Here is a 22,482-nt window from a genome sequence, read left to right on the forward strand (position 1 = left end):
AGATTTCAACCCCTACCTCAATATGAGTGTCAAAATTGATGTGAATATAAGCTTCAACTAAGGTTATCTTCAAAAGCAAGCCTGAAATTAAGTTTCCGTTTTCCTCTATTAAAGAGTTTCTATCATCTTTGAGCAAGATTTTGCAGTTGAATAGATAGTGGGAATCTTCTGGGTTCAACTGCATGAAAATTTTCAGACATATTGGATCTATCTACAAGATCCATCATCGGAGATAAACTAGGCAGAGGCCTAACTCCATCAACCACATTATAGATGGAAGATCTGGTAAGCTTTTAATTCTTGAGAAAGAAGATTTCTAGGTTAACAGTTAAGCTCAATTTTCACACCTACGAATGTTTAGTCTCTTCCTCCAATAAATTGCTTTTATAAACCGATGGTTTTTTCTTAATCACCAAGATTAAACCTGCCGTATTATAATAATGGTGTAAGCTTTTCCATCATTTCTATCACATTTATTGTTTGTTTTGGGTTTGTTATTATATATTTAGGATGCTCATGAATATTATCTGTTGAACATGTGGCTGCCAGCAAATACATGGGGTTCTTCATCTTTTCCATGTATAAATTCATAGCACCTAGTTCATTATTAAATTGAGTTTAATTCTCTGATATGTCATTAGAGTGCTTCAAATATTGGGCTCTGTAAATTCTGTGAATGTGCATATAAAGCCTAGGACCTTAGCAAAAAATGTGTCCATGTAACCAGGGGCTTTGGGGCAGCCTTATTGCATATATTCTTTCTAGAGATTCTGATCGGTGGAGAAAACATTTACAGCATTGGAGGTGCCTCTCTTTAGAATGAAGATCAAGGAAACCAAGTTCTTGCCAATGGCTAGTAAATCAAACATCCTGTCCATGTCGCTATGTAATGACCACCCCTGATTTTCTTTTTTTAAGTATGTTTGCAAGTTTAAAGAACCAATGAAAGTAATTTGCTGTCTGTTGCTTTCAGATTTCATTCATGATGAACAAAATTCAAGAGCATGATATATTTGCAACATAATATATAAAGCAATGAGATGATAACAAGTAGTCTTCATTCAATCATCACTAAACTCATTCAAAGCTTTACAAATCAGAGTTTAAGAACATATTGTAAACCTGCTAAAGACTTCAAACATGAAAGATTACACTCAGAAATAAACCAGAACCAAGGCATCCAAGAATGACAAGGGCAATTTCTTGGGGTGATATTATATGTCTCCAACAGCAACAAATCTGCTCCAGCAATCTCTGTCTGCAATCAGCAATATTGATTAAACTCCACTACAAACCCTTTTCCAACACTCAGAAAACCAGATTTAGCACTATCTCCAATACCCACGTGCTAGCAAGGAAGAATGGTGGCTGTCTAGAGGGTGAGTTGCATAGAAAATTTAGTTCTTCAAACCCAAAATATGAATGCTCTAGAGATAGCACCCAGCAATGAGGAATGCAACTAAGCAATACCCAAAATGAAATCACTAACAACAACTGAGTTATGAGCATAAATATGATTTCCTATTGCTCTAAGTAAATATCTTCATTTTCTCCAATCCCAAAATCACCCACAAAGCCAAATCACAGTCTCAAACCAAGTACACAAACCAACCAGGGTGGGTCTCTTACCACCCAAACCAGCAACAAGAATAGAGTGTTCGTCCTCAACCAGCAAAAGAAGAACTCCTTGAGCTCATACCAGCAGCATTTCATTAAGTTGTCAAACCATCTATGCACAAATGAGAACTCAAACTCATATTTATAACGTGGGGGAGAAATCAAGGCAACTCGCATTTGAATTTGAATTAGTTTCCTTCCCATTTCACTTCATAAAATAAAATGAAATTACCCAAGATGGGTTGACCACCTTTTTTGAGCTCACATTAAAACATAGTTAAACTATTCGCCAAAACCAAAAACACACCAAGCCCCCCCAAAAAAACTCGGCCAATACTCGGCAAAAAACTCGGGAACTTAAAAAATTGCTTAAATTTAATTAGAAATGCATTTTTTTTGCAAGATTCAATGAGAAGATGCATCCCATGAGTCAATAAATGAGAACACAAAAGAAACAAGCTGAATCTAGATATATTTAAACGCAAAGTGGGTACAAAATTGCATCCTCCTGAGGAAAGTTGATGGCTAGAAGCAAAATAGTAAATAGTTTTTGTAGAACTAAAAGTAAATAAATCAATACAATTACATCTTCCTCTTCCCAACTCTAGTAAAAACTAGGGGGAAGGTAGAACTAGAGGGTCTAGTCCTAGAAGTCTGTTGTGGGCATGATTGTGCCTTCTCGCTCGGTATGACTGGCTCAAGCAGTGGCTCATCCTGCATCCTAGATGTAGCTCTGCCTCTAGCTGCACTTGACATTGGCAATGACTCCTCATCATCCTCATCCTCCTCAACGTCATCCAATGTGAAACCAAATCCACCCCCCTCCTCCTCCATAGCTTGCCTCTCCAAATCATTGATGTCATCCTCTGTAAACAATGGAGGCTGCTCTTGTGATGTCCAATCACTATAAGGATCTATATCATCCAAATCAATTGGACCAATTGGTGCTTCCTCTACCTTATGTGCTACCGAAGATTATATTGCACAAAGACAAGGCCATTGAGGCGTTTTTGAGCTAACTTGCTCCTCTTCTTCATGTGGATGGCCTCAAACAAGTTCCAATTGCACTCACAACTGGATGAAGTACAAGGTTAACATAAGATTCTGAGGGCAAATTTTTTGAGATTTGGGGTATTTCCACCCCAACTTTGCCACCAAGCATCTGCAAAATAAAATTAGGTTGAGGGTAGCATCCCTAGCGGGGGTTTGAGGGTGAGAAAGAGAGGGGTAGAGAGATAGGTCTAGATCTTGGGAGAGAGAGGAGAGAGTGAGATGGAGAGTGGTAGAGAGGGCGATGGAGGAAGAGTGATAGGGAGATAGATAGGTCTAAAATTCGGGGTAGATAAAGTGAGTGAGATCGAGAGAGAGAGAATGTTGATAGGAGCATACTGATTATTGAAATTTGACTGTCTGGAAATTTAAAAGATCTTCTAAAACCTAGAATTTGCATTATAACTCCTAGAGATCTGAAACCACTCTCAAACATCCTGTCAATATATACATGAAATATAAAACCACTCTCAAAAGTCCTTATACTTGAATGTTATATTTCATGTATATATTCTAGAGAAGAGAATGAAATTGACTTGAAAAAAAAAATAGATAATTTTTTGACATGTTTGGGCCTCTTTTTTTAATGCAACTGAATTTTTTATAGAAACTCGCCGAGTTTTAGTGAAAAACTCGGCGAGTTTTTTCCAAGAACTCGGCAAGTTTTTATGACAAGTAAAAGTCGTAAAACCTCGCCCTGAAGAAAAACTTGCGAGTTTTTAACTACTCGCCAAGTTTTCAGCGAGTTGTCCAACTATGCATTAAAACATTTAAAAACACTTTCTCTCACCCTTCAATCTTGGTGTCACTTTTGGAGGCAATGTATTAAATTATTAATCTTTTAAAATATTAAAATCCCTCCTTGCCTTGGCATCCAAATATAAATCTAACTTCCTTTTAAAAACAACTTGAAGAGGTCACTTTCCTAAGCATTAAACAACGGGAAATATTCATGAACACATCACCCTTGACATAAGTTATAAAGTGACGTTATAAAATAACACTTTAAGTGAATTAAATCAAATATCATCATATCAACTTTAGAACTCAACACTAAACTGGAAAGCGTTGCACTCTGAACTAAGAGGAGATGGATGCCAAGACCAACTGCTAAAAATAACAGTTACTAAGAATAGCAAGAACTGCCCAAACCCTGAATCTGCATATGATGCATATTGAAGCTAAGAGGGGACTAAAGCTATAATCAGTTGTGCAAAATAGCACTTACTCTAAGTGGTAATATGCTAAAAATAAAAAATCAAACAAAAATCCCAACTGACCTAGTCGATGTCCAAACTGACACTCCAAAATCGCACTAGAAAGTATCATTTATCTCCAAAAAGAAAACCCTTTTTGGTTTGTTAGTGGTACTAGTTATCCTTTACAGGTGTTAAGTTCAAGGGAATAGCATGTCAAACCTCAAATGGAGACGAATAGAAAGAATTCAAAAATATCTAAACACTAGCAGCCTCAAAGTCAAATCAACAATACCTTATGAAGTTCTTTTAGGTCTGTTCCAATTGAGGCTTCAACAGTCATTCGATTGTTATGCTACTTAAGAAAGGTAGAAAGTATAGCTAAACACCGTTGGCCCAATTTGATTGTAAGTCATAGGAAAAAGACTTGGAAGAAACAAAATAGCAAGTGGATGAACAAGTGGGACATAAATTTACATGACTGTCCTAGCAACAAAGAGTAGATAAAAAGGTGGGTGTTAGAGAAATTCAGGAATGCCATGTGGACAAAACAGTTAGGCAAAAAAAGTGTACTATATTAAAGAATTCAACCCTATTTGGGAGCATGATGAAAAAGTTTACTTGAGATCTGCGATCAATGGAAAGGCCAAAATTCTAATTGCACAGTTAAGGATTGGATCTCATCATTTGAGATGTCAAACAGGTAGATGGAAGGTGCCCAAATAAGACTAGGAAGAAACAATGTGCATTTTTTGCAGCAAGAAGGCAGTAGAAACAGAATGACATTTCATCGAGTGTGTAGTGAATGAAGATATTCGCAGCCAGTTTGATAACAAATTAAAGGTGGACAGTTTGAATGAGCTTTTTGAAGAGCCAAAGCTTCACAAAACAGCGAGTCTCTTACTCAATATTCACAAGAGAAGAACCAGCATGGAAAAGAATTTGAAACCAGGATAATTTAGTGCATGTTGGTCCCTTAGACTGTTGGGTCTCATGGACGTCATTAAAATTCCTTCATTCATTCAATCCATTTGAACACACTGGAGACATCTAAATACTCCTCTGATCATGCTAACGCCAACCCAAAAAGCTAGCACTAGCTACACTACAAGTGTGCTTGAAAATGGGGACGTTACACACTAGCAAGATAATGCTCTCACTTCATTGTGCCCTTACATTTAGAAGTTTCTAACCCGCGAAATATTCTCATTAAAGCCTCTTCGAAAAAAGCAATATGCATACTCCAATTATATTTCTAACTACACATGGCAAGCTTTTTTGTTGAGAGGCTTGCCAAAGCCTTCACTTTTCTTGTTGTCACAAGCTCCAACAAACAAGATGTGTTGTACATCGCAGTTTTTGCAATGCATAGATGAAATAAAAAATGACGAATTTGCAAGATTTGGACAAATCACAACATGAAAACAAGGGAACACCTCAATCTTTGTTTGCCTCGAAATGTCACAAGGAGCTTCCTATGATAGTTTTGGATGAAGTAATTGTTCCATCCACCTATTGTTATGAAGATCGTAATGAGTTAACTTTAGTTTTAATATTTAATTATGTCAATGCCTATAGTTGGAGAAAGCATCTAAATAAAACATATATTTGGTATCCAAGTTATGGATCAAACATGTAGAAAAGAAGGGAAATGAATAGGTACCCTCCAATGCATTGATTTTATTTTATTTTTTATTAAAATTTCTGAGAGAACCAAAAGAAAAGGGAAAATAGTTTATTTAAAAGCATAAATATTCAGTTATATTTTTAGGTGTTATTCTTATTCCCATATTATCTTATCCTTTGTGGCAGACTACTGTTCTAAGTGACAAGAAATAGGATAAAATAACATCTGTATCTTGCTGACACAATGGCAGGCAACTCTCCAAAAATTCTTCTTTCAAATTCTTAGTTGTTGAATGGGAAAAATTATTTTGCATGGAAAACCAAACTCAAAACTCAACTTGAGTTTGAAGAAGTTTGGAATGTGGTTGGCAATGTCACTATGCAACATACGTGTGATGTCAATGAAGAAAAGAAATTTGATCAAGTTGACAAGAAGGCCAAACTTATCATTATGTTCAGTGTGTTTGATGAAGTTTAGTCCCGTTGTGACCTTTTTCACACATCGCCCCATTGCAAATGGGGACCCCTTGTTTTTTGTTTTTAGGGTTTTGTTAGAGCCTTGCAACCCCTCTCGGCACCAATTTTGTTAGTTTTGAATGGTCTGAATTTTGAAAGTCATAAGTCAGTTTGTGCAAGACATGGTCAGAACAAAGTCTAGACATCGTCAATGTGCCTAGAAAGTCTGAATGACGAAGATTGCAATTGATTTGGGTCAATTTGGACAACTTTCTATTTTTGGAAAGTTTTGCTTTTTCGGTTTTTCCTATTTTTTAGGAAGTTTCGTTTTTGGCACTTTTAACACGATCCCCGAATTGGCTATTTTTAGAAAGTTTTTCCTATTTTTTAGGGGATGCTTGCTTTTTCTATTTTTGGAAAAGGAATCTAGGTTTTGCACTATTGGATCTGAGTTATATTGAAAATGATCAAGAATTCCACCCAAAATTCAAATTTTGTCCAAAAAAAGCTAAGTTCCTAAATTTGAGGATTCCAAAGGAATTCAAGGGTATAAAGATGTATGATTTCAAAATTTCAACATGATTGGAGTAAAATTGGATGAGATATGGAGGGTTTCAAATCTGGTTATCATGGGGAAGATGTTCTTTCAAGTCCACCTAGCAAAGATGGAAGGTGAACAACTCTCACCAAGTCCGCCATGAAGATGGTGCACAACTTTGATGAACTCCGCCATCTAGATGGTGCCCTCTTTGGAAAATGCTTATTGAAGTCCGACTTACCTTGGGAACATGCTCCATGAAGTCTGCCCTACAACAACACTTCATCAATTTTTGCTAAGGAAATGAAATGCATAAAGTCTGCCTAAAAGATGTGTGCTAAGGGAGGAAATGTCTTCAAGTCCACCCAAGTTTAGAGTGCACATGCATAACTCCCTTCAAGTCCGCTTGCCTATGGTGCATAACCTTGGTGAAGTCCGCCTAGAGATGTGTGAGCATGGTCATGGTCCTATGGAAGTCCTCCCACACTTGGGTGCACAAGACCTATGAAGTCTGCTTGGCATGAGTGAGAAAGATTGATCAAGTCCGCCCAAGGGTTGAGGAAACCACAAGTAAAGGATGTAAATACATAAAGTCCGCTTACTGATGGTACACAACTTCTATGAAGTCCGCTTTCCTATGGTGCACAACTTCTATGAAGTCCGCTTGGTATGAATAAGGAAAGGAAACAAGTCAAGTCCACCTACAAGTATAAGGTGGAACACCTGCTATGAAGTCTGCCCAAGCTGGAAAAGAATAAGGAAAATCTATGACAAAGTCTGTCTTGGCTGGGAAATAGTTTGGTTGGCAGCAAGGAAAGAAAAGTATTCTCTCGACTCCGCTATGCCAAGGAAAGAAAGTTTCAAAATTTGGAAGAGAAAGAAGAGATAAGTTTGAATCATGAACTCAAATTAAAATTGGAAATTTTCTCAAGGAACTAAACTCAAACAAGAAACAAAATCAGAACTTTCCCAAGTGACTGAGTTCAACTGAAATCAAAATAGAAACTTTCTTAAGAGACTAAACTCAACAAAGAAACAAGACATGTCTAGGTTCGATGAATGAAAGAAAAATAGAAACAAATCAAGGTCAAATTTGAAAGGACTGACTGGGTTTCTAATTGCAAAGTTCGAACTCTTTAAGAATAAATCATTCATTCATTTTTCTCATTCAAGAAGTTTGAATTTGGAGAGCGAGACACTTGAAGAAAGATTATTTCAGGTTTTCTAAAGCATTTTCAGAGCCTCAAGAACAGTTCGAAAATTTTCTAAGGCAATGAGGAGAAGACAAACAAGGGTTTTCATCTATTTCTCAAGGTGACGGGTATTCTAGTTTGTTTCCTTACCTTTTGATGAAGATTCAAGGCATCTTCGGTGATTTTCAATCTACTTTTCGAAGTTTTGGAGGAGATTTTCAGGGACTTGTCTGATTTTCACATATTTTCCAGAATTCGAATCTGATTTCAACATTTATTTCACAGATTTTGGGACAAGTTATTAATTTTCATATTAATCAAAGACAAATTTCACTGCCAAACCTTCAAATCTGATTAAGTTTTCAAGGGTTTCTAAAATTTCTAAGTGTTCGCAGCTTGTTAAAGGCTTAAAGAGTTGAGGAATTGGAGTAAAAGGGACCAAAATCAGAACACACTCTGCCATCAAACCTTCAAAATTTACACTCAAAGATAGAATCTTAACTTAATTTTTTTTTGGTTTTGCAGATCATAAATGGCAGCTGAAGGCGGGATCATCGCAGAAAACACAAATGGAGTTTCAAGCCAAATTCAGAATTAAAGACAATTCCACGAGCAAGGTTCGTCTGATAGAGATGGCCGAAATTTGGCTAAGTATGAGAAATACTTCACAAAGGAATTCTTCTCCAAATTCAAGGCACTTGAAAGAATCTCAAGGCATGAAGAAAGAAAAGTTCTCAGACTTGGTGAAAATATAGAAAAGAATTTTGGACTTCTTGGGGAATTTCATCTACGATCCCAGACCTATGGAAGCAATCAGGACAACTTCTTGAAGGATTTCATCTCCTGAAGAATTAAAGACAAGCTCCCAATCAGAATCAGATGGTGACAACAATAAACAAATTTCCATACTTGACAATTTCTTCACACAAATTGGAGAATTCAGAGAAGGCATCCAACACACTGAGGTGGCGCCTCGTCATCTTCCAACCAACCAGATTGTTCCAAGTCAACATGTCCAGGTTCAAAGAACTTGACTTATTCACAGAAGCTTCTAAAGGGCACACTTCACAATGCAACAACCTTCTATTTTTATTGTTGGTTCATATTTAGCAAAAAGGACAAGTGTCCCCAAATGTAATTTTCTCATTGGTTGAGGGGTAGTTAGTTGTAACAAACCCTGATTAGGGTTTTGATCTTTCAATTTGGGCCCTTGATCACTGTTTGATCTCAAACGTTCAAAACATTTGTGTGCCTATATAAGGTTTCCTCCTCTCATTTGGAGAGTGTGAGGTTTTTTGAAATATTGTTGCGAGAGGTCATTTTTGGATAATATATTACTTGTGTGCTTCTAGGCTTTGTAATCTCTATTATCAGAATGATTAGCAAGGTTTCCAATTTCCTCAACACAATAGTTTATATTTTATTTCATGTATGATAGACGAATGCAAGATCTGATAAGTATTGAAATACTTTTGATGAATAGATGATTTTTATTCATCGTGTAAAGATAGTTTGAGCTTACTTTGTGGATGCTTAATTTCTGTCTGGATAAATATTGCTCAATTTGAGGGTAGTTATTCATGACGTAAAAATCATAAGCACATCCCTTGAAGATTGTACCCACTTTGTGTAGTTGTCCTAAGCGAGGTGAAGCAAAGTGTGGTTATTGAGTTCACCTAGTCAATACTATCTCTTGAATTCCTAGGAGTAGGTTAGAACTTCTAAACCCTGGTCTCCTTTTCAGTTTTTTCCATGATCCAAGTCCCAAATGATAGAGCTTCATTGTCTAAACCTTCATTGTGAATTGAACGAGCCAAGTGTAAGTCCCTTTGTGTAATACCAACATATCACAACACCCATTGAGCTTATCCACACGTCAAGACATGACAAAAGAAACCTTGGAATCGCCACATGATCTTCTCACAATCTTAGCATAAGCAGTGATTTTTCAAGACAGGATAGAGTGTTTGTTGAAATATGTAGCTAGAATCAGATTCTAGTTTAAGTTATTCATGTAATTGGGTCGGGCCCCATTGTAACTTATAATAATAGGGCAGGCCCTATTTGGGCGTTCAACTTATGGGGTAAGACCTATCAAATATGTAGCTTGTAATTAGACCTTGACCTATATAATTGTAACGTGTAAAACACTTGGCATAATATTCTTGCAAGCCGACTTGGGAAAGTTAAAGGGCTAAGTCGCCTATAAATACAAGGCATCAATCATTATTCATATACATCTCTCACTCAGTGAATATATCCTATCAGTGAACTACTTATGTGATCAGCGAAGTACAATCAAGGTCAAAGAACTGTTGCATATACAAGTGAATTATATCTGCACTGGTAAATCCGTCTAAGGCAGCGAATTGGAGTTCTCAAGTTGGGCGATCATCCTCAAGGTTGAGCGAATACCATCCTAGGCTGCCAAACTTGTTCAAGGGCTTGTGAAGTATGTCAAGGCTGCCGAATTTTGTCTCAAATTGACAGTGACCTGCATATACACTCTATCTTCCAAATTCAGATTAGTTTTGCTATAGTTGATGTGTGCCCTAGAAGGGTTAAATTGTAATCTGGTTCTGCGCCTATTAGTAATCACATCTTAGTTATTCTTGTTGGGTTTTTCACCTCCACGAGGGAGGTTTTCCCAGGGTACTATTGTGTTCTTGTGTGTTATGCCGTTGTGTGCTTACTTTACCTTGCATTCTTATTTTATGTTAATTTCTGCTAATCTGATTACCAAAAACTAACATGGTATTAGAGCTTGGTTCGAATTAGGTGTAATCAGATTGACTGTAATTATTTATCTTCTTTCTGCTCTTATCACTTCTTCAAGATGATGCACAGTCTCAGGGTTGAAGATAGGTTGGATGGAGCATGCAACTTCACATCAAGATGGCAAAAGCAGAGTCCGTCTTAGAGCACTTATGAGGATGTTGCCTGTGACACCTTCAGAGGTCACATTGTAGCTGCAGTAACTGATTGCCTTTTGCTTGGCTAAAGATGTTGGCTTCAAGGTGGTTGCACGTATGCCCGACCTACCAAAAGCTCATATGGAGCGAAATATGGCGAGCCTCACAGAATTCCTTGAGAGTCCTTCCTCTAGGGCTGATGGCCTTAAGGTTTACCCTTCTTTAGTGATTCGTGGAGCTGAACTCTATGATCTTTGGAAAGCTTCTCAGCTCTAAGTGATCCCTGAGTGTAAATACGATTATCGGTGAAGATAGGCGATGTGTGATGGCAAGGGCCGAAGGCCACGCAGCCATCATCACTAGATGCTTCAGTATGGTTGGAAATTCCAATACTGAGCGAGAGTAGGAAAGAACGTTGGTGGACCAACCTATAAAGAGATTAGTATTTTCCATGGTTGAATAATATTCATGAATTTCTTCATATAGTTATTTATTCATGCTATAGCGAACCATGTATGATTCCAGCATTAATATTTCTCTTCGAATGCTTTTAGGACGGAGATTGCATTCTAGGGTGGATGAGCTTGATACATCCCGTGGGAAAGTCACGCAGGGTGAAGAATGGAGATGCAGCTTATGAGACTAAGTTGGTTGCTGAAGATGTTTTCTCGGAAAAAAAAAAGAAGGCTATAACATTCAAAAGGAGCGTGATGTTTCAGCTTCAGAGGGAGCTTGACATTTTAGCTTCAGAGGGAGCTTGTTAGGCTCAGAGGGAGCCTGTTTCTTTCAGCTTCAGAGGAAGCCGCATTCTTTGGTTAATGCATTCTTCTATCGGAGAAGTTTGAGGTGAAAGCCTTCGTTCCACCCTCTGCGAGTAGGCATGGTGGTGTTGCATTCTTCTCTGGGAGAAGTTTGAGGTTAGAGACCTCATTCCACCCTCTGCGAGTAGGCATGGTGGACCCACCCTCTGCGAGTAGTTATGGTGGGTATCATTGAAGAAATTCCACCCTCTGCGAGTAGGTATGGTGGGTATCATGGAAGAAATTCCATGATGAGTTCCTTCCCCCTCTGGGAGTAGCTATGGTGAACGTATCATGTGTTTCATCCATGGGAGTAGCCATGGTGGTAGCCTCTATGTGACTTGATTATTCAAAGAATCCTCTCTAGCTAAGAGAGAGTGTTGAAATATGTAGCTAGAATCGGATTATAGTTTAAGTTATTCAAGTAATTGGGTTGGGCCTCATTGTAACTTATAATAATAGGGCAGGCCCTATTTGGGTGTTCAACTTATGGGGCAAGACCTATCAAATATGTAGCTTGTAATTAGACCTTGACCTATATAATTGTAACGTGTAAAACTCTTGGCATAATATTCTTGCAAGCCAACTTGGGAAAGTTAAAGGGCTAAGTCACCTATAAATACAAGGCATCAATCATTATTCATATACATCTCTCACTCAACAAATATATCCTATCAATGAACTACTTATGTGATCAGCGAAGTACAATCAAGGTCAGCGAACTATTGCATATACAAGTGAATTATATCTGCACTGGCAAATTCGTCTAAGGCAGCGAATTGGAGTTCTCAAGCTGGGCGATCATCCTCAAGGTTGAGCGAATACCATCCTAGGCTGCTGAACTCGTTCAAGGGCTTGTGAAGTATGTTAAGGCTGCCGAATTTTGTCTCAGATTGACAATGACCTGCATATACACTATGTCTTCCAGATTCAGATAAGTTTTGCTATAGTTGATGTGTGCCCTAGAAGGGTTAAATTGTAATCTGGTTCTGCACCTATTAGTAATCAGATCTGAGTTATTCTTGCTGGGTTTTTCACCTCCAAGAGGGAGGTTTTCCCAGGGTACTATTGTGTTCTTGTGTGTTATGCCGTTATGTGCTTACTTTACCTTGCATTCTTATTTTCTGTTAATTTCTGCTAATCTGATTACCAAAAACTAACAGTGTCTTGGACATTTTAATCTGAGTTTGGTGAATGATAAAACACACACCAAGTCCTTTATCCAATACTCGTCCACAACCATAGATGCATGGGACAAGCTCAGGATAGTGTATAAGGAGAACATTTAGAATCAAATCCTCAATTTGTAGAGTCAACTACATAGTCTAAAGATGAAGAATGGAGAACAATTGGAATCGTTTCTCAAAATAATTATTGAGTTGAAAGCTTCACTACAAGCATAGGGTGAAATAATTAAGGATGCTACCCTAGTGCCCATAGTTTCACAAGTATTACCCTCAAAATATAAAGTGTTTGTGACAACATTGAATGTCACAGAACAAATACCTAGCATTGAGAAGCTAGTAAATTTACTTCAAAAATAGGTATCTTTGAGTCAAGAGGAGCTAGTAACGAGGATCATGTAATGACCACAAACCATAAAGGCAGGAATCCTAAGAAGCAATCTGATGCATCTCCTCTAATGTCCCCTTCTCGCACCTACTTTGCTTTGCTTATTGTTACCCTATTCACAGGTTCTTGTAGGCTAACTTGTCATTTTGTCAAGAGCTCAGGTTTTTAGTTTCAATGGTTTTCAACATCAATGCTAGTTTTAGTAAGTGCTATTTATGGTGCTGTTGACGTGTATTTTGTACACTATCAAACACAGAATAAAATACCCAAGGGTACCTTATCCTCTCTTGAATAAAGCCTCTGATTGCTGAAGATGTCGCGAAAAAGGATCAATCAGGATGACTCCAAGGTTCTTCGTTGTAGGATCTCTACGTGTGGATAAGCTCTTTGTGGTATGATGTGATTTGCTGGAATCACAAGGGGACTTACACTTGATGACTGAACTTCTGATTTGCTTTGAATATTTGCTGGAACACAGGATTTTACTAGCTTTGACTTGAAAAAAGGAAAAAAGATGAGGGCGAGGAAAGGATCTAATCCTAACACTAAGAATGTAAGAGCAATGAATGATCTTTGATGAAATTCTAACTAAGTCTTGTTTTGACATCCCAGGACCATCTCCACAAGGTTAGTGCGATCTTCGAAGGAAAGCTTTATGATGTTCAAATCATCACTGCAGGCATAGACATCATCAGGTTGATGCATATCAATGAAGAAGCGACAATTGAAGTTAAGCTTAAGCTGACTGATTCCAGTTGACTACACAAGGCAAGTCTGCAATCAACAAACTGCTAGTAGTATGGATATACGAATTCCACCATCAATCAAGCACATTTCTTCCACTCATCTAATAACATGAAATCAAATATGAGAAGTATAAAGACCATGCAAATTGTCGAATCGACCCATAAATTTCACCATTTCTTCAATGAAGTTACAAGTCTTTTACAACAACATCTTGGCATACTTCTTTGTTCTTTAAACCTCTCAATTGCGTCTAAGGCATAAAACATCATTCGTCCTTCCCATCCAAGTCAAGTTTTGCCATAAAATATCAAACAAAGAGGAGAAACTTGAAAAAACGCCATGGTCCTTCAGTGAGGGACAAGAGCACTTTTTGCCATTTGGGTTGATTTCCTCCTTGGTGGACCACTTAAATTATATTCAATGGACAAAACATGCTTCCCTTGACCTCTTCAAATTGTAAAATCACTTTAATCTTGCAAAGGCAGTGCAAATTTGAAATTCAAGCTCCGGTCCTTCAGTGAGGGACGGGAGCACTTTTTGCCTTCTAAGACAAAATGTCTCACTTTTCACCTCGAAATTCCTTTGCTAGGGAAGATTTCATCTTACTTCACGCTATGAATAAAAGTTAATGTCCAAAAGAGGTCTAAAATTGTGCATATAAAGAAAAGCGCTCTGGTCCTTCAGTGAGGGACAGGAGCACTTTTGACCTTCTAGGCAAAAACTTCATCATTTCATCGTTTTTGATCAAGTCTGGATGCTTTATCATGTTCATTTTGTCCTTCACTATGCCTTTGATGTTTCAATTTGACCAAACAAGGCCAGGAATGGCTCAAATAAGTCTTTTCGCCCTGGTCCCTTGGAGAGGGACAGGAGCGCTTTTGCCTTGGTCCTCCTGAGAGGGACAGGAGCGCTATGCGCGCTGGATCCTTAGTGAAGGACAGGAGCGAAATTTGACTTTTTGAACTCTTTATCAGGATAATTTTTATGGAATATAACATTTAAGTATAAGTGACATTTCCTTCTATCTTTCTTCTTTCTTATACTTTAAGTTATATTCCATATATACTATCAGGATGTTTGAGACCTCCAGGAGTTATATTGCAAAATCTAGTTTTTTGAGGTTTTTCAGTTTCCAGACTTAGTCAAATTTCAGGATCAGGACATTCCAGACTTAGCCAATTTTCAGGATCAGGACATTCCAGACTTAGCCAGCCAATTTTCAGAATCAGGACATTCCAAACTTAGCCAATTTTCAGGATCAGGACTTCACTCAAGCAGGACCTGCTATCCATGATCTCCCCGACAGCACTCAAAAATGCAAAGGCCAACTGACAAAACCCTAAAAGACCTAGAAAACAAACCCTAAAAAGCAAAAAACATGGGTCCCCATTTGCAATGGGGCGATGTGTGAAAACGTCACAATAGGTGCCTAGCATCCACTTCAGCTTCAATTTTGCATTACTGCAAATTGGTTTCTTTTTCGATGCCATGGCAAATTTTCAGTAAGGCGAAGGAAATTATTTTAATATGTTCACTTAAGTGTTTCGAAAGTGACTTTTAATATTAAACTTGTGTTAAATATTTTGTAAAGTTATGTCCCCAAGTTGGATGCCTAAGTTATGTACATATTACTTCCAGTTGAATCACGAGAACCAAGAGATCTCTAATTAAAGACTTGTAGCTCAATTGGTGTCATCTCCACCTGATAGGTTTTAGTGGTATGTTACGTGATTACTAGTGGTTACGCTTTTCTTACTTTACATTAGTTTTCCTATGCAGTGGTACACTACTATTTGGGAAACAAGTGTCTTGGGCATGGGATGCATGGATTATTTTCTATCTCCCATTTCATGTGTTGATATTGCCAAAGGCATTGTTAATTTCATGTCTCTATGTTCTTATGTGTTATTGGTATTCTAAATGATGTGTTGTGCAATCTTCTTGTGTCAAAATGATTTGTTAGTATGTTATGCTAGTGTGATCATATGTTGTGATTTTTATCCTCATGTTCATATGTTTGGTACATAGGTTTCGTCTTTATGCTTATGAAATTGTTAAAGAAATATTATCACTAGATGCACAACTTATCAATTATGGTTGGACACTGTTTGCCAAGCCTAATGGTTTGGTGAGGAAAGGGACTTCCTCTATGATGGGTTCAATGCCTTCCCCATATCAGGTATAGATGCTTGAGAGGGATTGTGAATATACTAAATGAGGACTTATTCTGAGTTCCTCTTCATAATATTGTGTTTGTAAAACCACATATAGATGTGGTCAATGGCTAGATGGCCTATTGTACTTGTCTATATTTATTGAAGGTTTGTCATTCCTCACCCTATTGCATTATTGAGATGATGATTTGTACTTGATGGCACCTTTTACTACATGGTGAATTATACTTAATGGAATTTGTTTAAATGTTAATTGCATTTTACTTGCTTTATTTTGCAATACTGTCACAATATTGATAAAGAGAAAAAAAAAAAATCTTGTCTCATTTTTTCTGAGGTTGTTACAATTCAGACTTCATCTACCTTTAGTGAACTAAGAAAAGAGAATCACCAAGAAAGAATATGTTCAACACCTAAAGATATGTTACTGCCCTTGATAAATTAGCTTCAAATTTCTCGTCACTGGCGTAAAAATTTGTATACAGTAGCATATTTTAATAAGATTATTCTTCCATGTTCATATTAGTTTCACTTAACCCTTTTTTGGATGACTCTAGATACCATTACACTTTTCTCCATTTTATCCTTCCATTTTTAATTAGCATAGTTGCATAGTTCTTAAAATTCAATTCATTCTTGAGGTACAAAAATTAAGAAATGCAGAACTTTCAAAATAAAAGAAATGGAAAAATCTGATTGGTCCAAAAAACTAGACTGGCCCAAATTTGGTAACTATAGTTATCGAGACACTTAGTCTTGAAGCTTTGATTATTCAAACCGTAGTCTGAAAACTTGCTGAGTACTCGCAGGTTTTTATTTAAAATGAAAATCAAAGAAAAAAACTTGTGGGTCAAAAGAGCTGAGTTTTCAGCAAGTTGTAGTGGCAAAACTCAGCGAGTCCATGCATGCAACGCACCAAACACCAAACGGGTAACCCAAAGTGACAAAAAAAGCATAAATATTGGAAAACACAGTTTCCTGGCATTTGAGTTTTTTTGGAGTTTTTGCCTTTTCTTAAAATTATGAAAATGGTGTGCACCTGTCGGTCTGTGCAGTTTTAAAGGTATGAAAATACTTACATGTGTGTTGCCTCTAGACCCCATGAGCAGCACTGCCCACAAACCCCCACCAAACTCATTTGATACATTTTTAGCTGTATTTTCCACAAATTTATGTTTTTTTCAAAATTGTAGGTATTTTTAAGTTGTTGAGTTTAGCTGAGTACTCAATGAGTTTTTGTCAAGTCAGATATTTTTGGTTTTCCGAGTCCAAATGAAATCTGAGTTTGTGAACTGTGATTCATGCAATGTTATCCACGAACACTTGATACTTTAATTATTAGCACATAAATCTCAACAAAACCAAAAAAAAAAAGTTATTCATAATATTTAACTTTATTCAAATGTAATATATTAATTTTGGCCATCGTATATAGAATGCCAAATTCTCTTCCACCATGTTTTGGATGTCGAACAACCAGATTCCCATAGATGTAAGCTCAAAGTAAAAAATATGTAAGCATAGTCACAAAAAACATTAACAAACTCGTTGGGCCCCAATATATGAGAATATTAGAGTATTCCGAAAGGAAATTGGAAGTGAACATTAAAGAAAAGTTATATAATTGCATACACTGATAAGAAAACCATAAACGTGAAATTTAAAACTATCTCATGATGAAAATCAACAAAGGGGAAATAAAAATTGAGATAATGTGTTAAGATCATGTACCTAATATAGTATAAATTTTAAGTAATAAATGTTGGCTTGCCTCTATGCCATTAATAATTTAATACATTTAATATCAGTATCTTTAGTACATATTCATACAGAAGGACCAAAAAAGTGACAAGCATGAATGTGTAATCATCACTTAAATAACGCATAGTATATGTCTATGCATTTCATGTTCAAAGAAAAAGTGTGGGCATCATGCACTTCAACTAGACTGCAAAAATACCTGTTTTTGCTCAAGCTGACCCTTCATAGCTAAGAGTTTAAATATCCTGCAGCTTTCTATGCCATATCTCTTACGTACGATTGCCTCCACCTAGAATAGATGAAACAAAGTCTAAGAATTCCTATATTTTAGAAAAAAGAAGCTTTTGGAACAGCTGTGTTAATTTTTTTAATTTAAAATCAAAAAAGATAAGAAATGGACTAAGAGCTCCAGTACATTACCCCAATATGAGAACTCGATAAAAAAATTATTAATAAACTCAACCAGCTATTACAAAAACTGCTAAATGTAACTTACCTAATACAAACAAATATTAAATGTAGCTTAGTCATTCCCAAAAATAATAAAAGTAGTCGTGGCTGCTAATTAAGTACACCCAAGGCTCAATTTTCTGAAGTGACGGTTTTTTCTCTTAATCTTGTTGACAATGAGCCTCCAAGCTTGACTAAGACCCAAGTGTAATGTCCCCTTCCTAAGCACTGACAGGTTGATGATCGTTAGCCTATTCAGCAAGTTCCCTTAGGCAAATGAGTTAGGGTTAGGGAACTCTTGGGGTTTTGGTGACCAATCAATCCAGCTAATCCAGCATTAACAGGTGTTGTTTTGAGACTGGTTTGTTAAGATTTGCATTATGAAACTTGCTGGAGGGGTTTCAGACAATTTGTTTGTTTTACTATTTTTAGTGACACCTTGGACACCAACTGGTCAATTGGAAGTAGCATTATTTTCAGTTAGTTGGTGATTGCACTTAATGATGTTAATTTGGCAGTTAATGATTTACAGAGGTATTATTTTAGGTAACGTTAATGTATTAAAGTGAGTTTATATTGGTGCCAAGGGGGTATACGGTGTTGTTTTAAAATATTAATTAAAGTGACTTCCTAGGGGTGGGCTCCTACATGGGAGACATAAGGGGTATTTTAAACTAAATAAAATATTTTATAACCCTAAAGCGTGTGTGGGACTTGGAGGTGAATAAATAGCCTCTTGAGCTCATTTTTCAACATTCACGTTTAGGAGACTTTGAGAAGAAAACTCTAGTGATTTGAACTTGTTCAACCAAAGGCTTTGTGAAAAACGAAAACCTTCACGACAGATATCTACTTCAATGGTGAAAGATCCTTCCTGGTGGATACGATTGGTGGCTTCGTTCAGGAACTACATTTGGGCTTCATCTGAAGAGATTCTGGAGTTTGCATTATCAGATTTCGAAGGGACTTGACGGATAGGATTGTGAGGATTTGAGGAGCAGATTTGTGGCATTTAGATTGAATATTTCAGATCTCTTTTTGCTCGGTGCACATCCTTCCTGGCTGTGCATTCTCAAAGGGGGCCGTCATTAGGCTTGGATGCCTGGAGTTTGGAGCTGATTTGTCCTCCTGGGTTCCTCCCGGGTCCTTCCCAGGTGGCCGGGTTCCCTGTGGGTATTTGTTTTTTAGTTGCTCATTAGTAACTTTAATTGAAGTCACTTAATAATTTAATATTATTTTAATTATACTTTGGGTCATAATATTAAATAATTTAACCCCCTTTCTATACATTTTAGCCTATGCAAATTAAATAATATTTAATTTCCCAAACCTGTCAAAATTGGGAGATTAAGTATTTGTTGCAAAAATTATCTGTTGCTCTATCTATTTATGTATTGTGGTTTATCGGCCAAACTTCTTAACCAGCATTCAGAAAGAAACAAAACACTAATCAGAAAACACAAAAAATGTAAGGGTGCATGTTATACCAAGCCATCATATTTGTTAAGGCTCTTTTCATATTTGTTGATCTCTACAACTTCCCTTAGGCAAGTCTTCAAATGATTACCTTCAACCTTAATGACCTTGGAAATAGATTCCACGTTCTCTCCCAATAAAATCATATAGGCCTTATTGGACATATGATTTAGAAGCATCCAGGATATTAGAAGTCCAAATATATTTTTTCCCATTATTTTGTGTGTTCGGTTTATAATGACCCTAGGCTTCCATGGGAGGTAGGCATGCCCAGGGTGGCAGGGGGACAACATCTCAAGGTTACCATTTTGTATTTTGTTTGATCCCTCTTGTAAATTGGAGCATCCCACTTGGTGAGAATCTTAAGATTTCCCTCTTTGCCACTTGCAATCCAATGCAAGACAAGTTATGACACATCTTTGACTTGTCCATACTGATCCTTGAAGAGAAGCACTCTACCAGACAATATTTAGCTAGTTGTTGAGATTCTCTTGTAAGGGATGTTCCACTTCACCTTTGCTTAAATGCATATAGGCTGTCCATTTGGGGAAGAATTGCATCTTTAAATACACAGTGGACTTTGGATAAGGGGCTTTCCATTGGAGAAAGCTGGCAAGTAGAAAGGAGGAAGCAACAAGGTCATATTTTGCTTGTACGTGACATGTGAGCATAAACTTGAGTTGGTTGTTTTGTAGGTGTCTTCAGTTGCAGGATTTTCATTAGAATCTAATACACATATATCTATATTGTATCATGAATAAAATCAGATCCATGTTGAGTGATTCCTTGTGCAAGATTGGATATTTGAAATTGAATATGCTAATCTGTGTTGTAAATCTTGTATAACTCGTGTTATTATTGCTAACTAGTTGAAAATCCCATGGGTGTGCCCCCTTATATTATACTTCATTAAATGACATCAAAGGTGATCTAGTTCTTGTGAGACTGAGTTAGTGCGTTTGAGTGCAAGTGCACCTTGCATGTGTGTGTGTGAAAATTGTTCATTTTTTCTTAGAGAGGGAATTGGGTCTAGTGGGTGTTCACCTAGTCTGAAAACCAGTTTGTGGGTTGAATCGATTCAACATACCTCCTAGAAGAGCAGCCAAAAGAGGTAGAGTCAGAGTTGCCAATACGTAGGAAGATTCAAAGAACTGTCATATGTGATAATAGAAGTGATAATAGAAGGTGATTGTCAAAGAGGCTTTGCACCAAGGGAAGAGAACAATGATTTAGAAGAACAAAGGGGAGATAACAAACCACTATTATGTGAAGGAAAAGATAAATTCTTCAGAGCTTTTGCAAGGATTAGAAAGGCAACAAGGATAGATGTTTGTAATAGCCCCCTTCCAACTTCTATGGCTCGGGAACAATCACTTGCACTCTTTAGAATTACAATGTCTGATTTTAACAATAACTTGTGCAATTGGGAATAATGAACACAATTATATAAGATATGATAATAATCGATGTCACTTGCTACTCCTGAGCTGATGTCTCTGATACAGTCGCTTAAATCCTACAAAGTCTGATTTGAATTATCATTTGAAGAAATATAGCCACTATGACTGATTTGGATGTATTAACTTGCAACGATGATGTGATATGCTATTTCAGATCTGACAATGTTATCTTGCACTTTGTTTGGGTTGTTTGTGATATATGATTGCTTGGAATATGTACCCGATTATGGGCCTTCGGCCTTGCTTACTTTAATTCTCTTCCCAACTGGAAATAAAAACAATTGTTATTAATCTTGACGACCTTCTTCAGATCGCTATCCCTTCACACAAGCCCATTATTTATTGATTCTTAATATATTGTTATTATGGACTAATTCTTTGTCTTCCATATCAGTCGCTGTTTCTTAGCCCATAATAATCTTGGACATTGCCACCGTTCAATGTTCATCATCATTTCGATCTTCCCACAGATGTTTGACAATTATTATTGGTCATGTATAATCATTCTTATTTATCGATTGGAAGTTGTACTCCAAAGTTCTCATTTGGTTTGGGATATCACAACTTAGGTTAGCCTTTGTGCCATTCTCATTCCCTTCTTGGGAAGGATTGGGAAGCCTATTTGGAGCAGTTTTTACACCCAGCCTAAGAAAGGTTGTTTTCTACAACCCTCTTACTCCACTTGGTGGCTCATGTTTGTTGACCACATTCTCACTTCCTTACATACTCTTGGAAAGAAATGGGGCCTTAATTGAGCCATTCCTACACCAAGCCTCTACTTGGCGGCCCTTGCTAGCTTGACCACCATTCTCACTTCCCTCTTTCTTGGTTGTTGTAACCAAATTCCTTAACTCATTAAGGTAAGGCCCTTAAGGTTCTAAATGTTCTAGAATGTACCTTTTCATGAGTCAATCATCCTGATCATTCTAACTTTTACTCATGTCTATATGCATTATTAACTCTTTAGGCAATTTAATTAATGATCTATACATTCTTACATCGTTGCCACTTATGATCTTAAATAAAATAATCTTGACCTGTATAGGGTACTATTTATTCATGTTCAGGCTAATATTGTTTTTCCTTGAATGTATCTTCTTCTTTATCCCATGTGCATCTTCCTTTGGTAGTCCCCTCCATTTGATTAGGAATTCAGTGATAGTTCTATTTCGTAATTTCCTCTCCCTAGTGTCTAGGATGATTTCTGGTTCAAATGTCCTCTTCACATAGTTTCTGTCAGCATATAGCTTTTGCTGATTTTGGGCATGATGAAGGTTCTCCTTGAGGGTGTTCATGATATCTATGCTTTGCTGGACAAAATCTTAGCTCCGGGTACTCTGCTATCTTGGATGATGCTCCCAAATGATGCGGCTTCATATCCATATAAGGCTTTGAATGGACTCATCCCTATAGACATGTGATGAGTGGTATTGTAACAATACCCTCCTAGATGC

General features: G+C 37.1%; 1 protein-coding gene across 1 annotated transcript in view; it reads right to left on the reverse strand.

Annotated features, from left to right (window-relative positions):
* Positions 1 to 22,482, reverse strand: part of LOC131051126 (uncharacterized) — a 238,784-nt gene that overhangs the window by 21,228 nt on the left and 195,074 nt on the right. The window contains exon 11 of the mRNA XM_057985499.2: positions 17,842 to 17,931. Coding sequence (XP_057841482.2) covers positions 17,842 to 17,931 — 90 coding nt within the window. The remainder of the gene's footprint in view (positions 1 to 17,841; positions 17,932 to 22,482) is intronic.

This window comes from Cryptomeria japonica, chromosome 3, assembly GCF_030272615.1.
Source record: "Cryptomeria japonica chromosome 3, Sugi_1.0, whole genome shotgun sequence".
Classification (NCBI taxonomy): Eukaryota; Viridiplantae; Streptophyta; class Pinopsida; order Cupressales; family Cupressaceae; genus Cryptomeria; species Cryptomeria japonica.